General features: G+C 43.9%; 1 protein-coding gene across 1 annotated transcript; it reads left to right on the top strand.

The window, feature by feature from the left end:
• Positions 1-240: 240 nt before the first annotated feature.
• On the top strand, positions 241-2,907 carry oc90 (otoconin 90). Its single transcript, XM_034887376.1, has 3 exons — positions 241-443; positions 1,816-2,042; positions 2,605-2,907. Exons 1-3 carry the CDS (start codon positions 241-243, stop codon positions 2,889-2,891), a joined length of 717 nt encoding a protein of 238 aa, XP_034743267.1. The 3' UTR covers positions 2,892-2,907.
• The last annotated feature ends 440 nt before the right edge of the window (positions 2,908-3,347 follow it).

Raw genomic sequence — 3,347 nt, 5'->3', positions numbered from 1 at the left:
CACCAGAGGACGCTCTACAACGTCCCTGTTAGTGATGGCGTTGCATAGTCTGTCCACCAGAGGACGCTCTACAACGTAGAAACCTTTCAATAGCTTCTACATTCTGTTATATAAATAAATGGCCCTTTTCTCTAAAATGTCACTTCAATTTGAGATTTGCAGACCTGACATAAGCATCCGTCCGTAACGCATCTCAGCTGCATTTCTACCACGTCCATGTCCCTTTGTTGAGCAGTTTAAATGCCTCCTGTGTCCTGTCCGATGTCCCCAGAATGCCGCCGCCCCTTCACGGTGTTCGGCGGCGACGGGCGAGCCCGGCGGGAGATGGCGGGTCTGGGGGAGATGCTGCGCTGCCTGACGGGACGCTGCCCCCATGAGTACGAGATGTACGGCTGCTACTGCGGACAGGAGGGCGGGGGACAGCCTCAGGACCAGCTGGACAGGTCAGCACATTAGATAGATAGCTAGACAGATAGATAGGTAGGTAGATACCATAGGTAGATAGATAGATAGATATTTATTGATCCCAAGAAAAATGGGAAATTACAGTGTTACAGCAGCAAAATCAGTCACAAAGCACAGAATATAAATATAAATGAAATACTAGGATACAATAGACATGCATACAATCTACATGAAATAATAATAATAATAATAATATGAATAAAATACAGGATGAGCAGGGAGGACATTTTACTACAGGGGTCTTAAAAAGATTCAAATTTAAAAATCGAAGTTTTAGGGCTTAAGATGTACCGTGTTCCAGGTCTTAAATCATTTAAACCCATTTAATTTATCCTGATCTCCTGAGGTTTTTCTGAAAAAATACTAAGCATGTCAACATCTACCAAAACCTTAATATCTAAGCCTCTGTAGCACGAAGAAACGTGAAATAAAATACATTTTTAATCTCAGGGTTCATCACAACATGCCCCATCAGCACTAACATACCAACATATTTTTCTAAAAATTCAAAAAATCAGGTCAGGCAAGAACAAATATATAAATCAATTTTATAAAAATATAACAAATAACATTTTAATTTTCACCCAAGACGATTGTGATTGATTTAACCCTCGTGTTGTCTTCTGTCTAAATTTTAAAAAATCAACACTTTGTTGACGCTTTTTATCGATGTTTTTAACTTTTTGGACGTTTAACACTACGTAACACTAACTTATTAACTTCAGTTTTACAGTTATTTTTGGAATTTATGGTCAATAAACCTCATTTATAGGAAATTATACATGATGTTTGAGTTAGAAAAGCAGAAATTAGGAATTATTGAGACTAAAATTAAAGGAATGGATGTTGATGATAATCACAGACTGGAATATGTCAACTTTTACTCAATACTATTTCAAAACGCTTCCATTTGTTTTACAATGCTATAAAATTGAATAAGACACCCCAAAATTAATGAAAGTAGAGATTTGTACTTGGCAAAGAGCGTTGGGTGGAATCAATCATGTTATTTTGGGGAATTAAAAAGAACATTGATATAGGACAACATGAGGACAACATGGGGACAACATGGGGACAACATGAGGATAACATGAGGATAACATGGGGACAACATGGGGACAACATGGGGACAACATGAGGACAACATGAAGACAACATGAGGACAACATGAGGACGACATGAGGGCGACATGAGGGCGACATGAGGGCGACATGGGGACAACATGAGGGTTAAAAAAATGTCAGACCTTCCTCCGCAGCGCTGTGGGGGACGGTCTGACGATGCGTAGACTTCTTTAATATTAGTCTGATTTGAAGCTGATGACGTGTCCCTGAACGTCCTCGTCCTCAGGTGCTGCTTCTTCCACCGCTGCTGCCTGAAGCAGCTGGGCGCCATGGGCTGCCGGTCCGAGAGGAGGCTCAGCGCTCACGTCTCCTGCGACCACGGGAAGCCTCGATGTGAGTGCGGCACGTTGTTGTTGGCTACAGCCAATCAGGTTACAGCACAGGAAGACAGGGACGTCAAAACAACAGCTCCTCTTCCTGAATCTGACATCAGATCTGGTCTGGGGAGCTCACGTTAGCTACCAACGGCCACTTTGCTCGTTTGAAAGTCATGATGTCTTTCTCTCTCTCATGGGGGGGCAAAGCAGAGAAAGGGGAGGTCACCTTGCCCCGTATGACCTCACAAGGGGTAGATTCCAGATTGGTCCATCTGAGCTTTAATTTTCTCAAAGGCAGAGCAGGATACCCAGGGCTCGGTTTACACCTAGCACCATTTCTAGCTACTGGACACATATATACACACACATACATACAGTGCACATACACACATATACGTATATACATCGGCAGGCCGGGGGGGAAGGGGGGGGGGGCATATTAATGTTAAAAAAACCTCATAAAGTGAAATCTTCATGCCATGTGACTTTTTAAATATAATTCCTCTTGTGGCCAGTAGGACGTAAATGTTTTCCACAAGATTTTAGACTATTTATTTATTTATTTATTTAAAGATGAATTTGAAGTTGTAGTCTTGGTGGTTGATACGTGCTCCAACAAAGAGTAGAATAAAGGCCACGCTCACCTTTTATTATGAAACAAACACTTGTTGATGGTTCCTGTCCCGTGTGTCCCTCAGGTCAGGGTGTCTCCGTCTGCGCCAGGCTGCAGTGTGTGTGTGACAAGGCGACAGCCGAGTGCATGGCGGCGGCCCCCTTCAACCACGGCCCGCCGGGCCAGCAGTGCCGCGGCCCCGCGCCCCCCTGCCGCCGGGCCAGCAGGCCCCCCAAACCACGGCTTTCCCCTCAGTCCAGCGAGGAGAGCGGGGAGCCGCGGGGGGGACACTCGAGCGGGAAGACCGGCAGCTCACGGGACACATCAGGGGACGCGAACACACCGCCGCCTCGCCGAGGGCAAGACAGGTGAGAAGAGCCGGAACTCAAGGACATCACCGCATCATATATGAAATAAATAATAATAATAATAATAATAATAATAATAATAATAGGAGTGTTCAGGCTTTGTTAATATCTAGAAAACTTCATCAGGGCCCCAGAACGTGAAAGAAGGGCGAGGAACCTGTCGTTTCTGTAAATATTATTAATCTTCTGCTGTGAAATCACATTTTTGAGAGACTTGGGATTCTCAAACAAGCAGAAAGATGCATTGGATTACACACGGTTGTACATATGTGTATATACATACGTGTTGTGTGTGTATATATATATATATATACAGTGAGGTAATAAGTATTTGAACACTCTGCTATTTTGCAAGTTCTCCCACTTAGAAATCATGGAGGGCCTGAAATTGTCCTCGTAGGTGCATGTCCACTGTGAGAGACATGTCCACTGTGAGAGACATGTCCACTGTGAGAGACAT

Source organism: Etheostoma cragini, chromosome 12 (assembly GCF_013103735.1).
Source record: "Etheostoma cragini isolate CJK2018 chromosome 12, CSU_Ecrag_1.0, whole genome shotgun sequence".
Taxonomy (NCBI): domain Eukaryota; kingdom Metazoa; phylum Chordata; class Actinopteri; order Perciformes; family Percidae; genus Etheostoma; species Etheostoma cragini.
The sequence above is the reverse complement of the archived record's forward strand: the minus strand, read 5'-3'. Positions and strand labels throughout refer to the sequence as shown.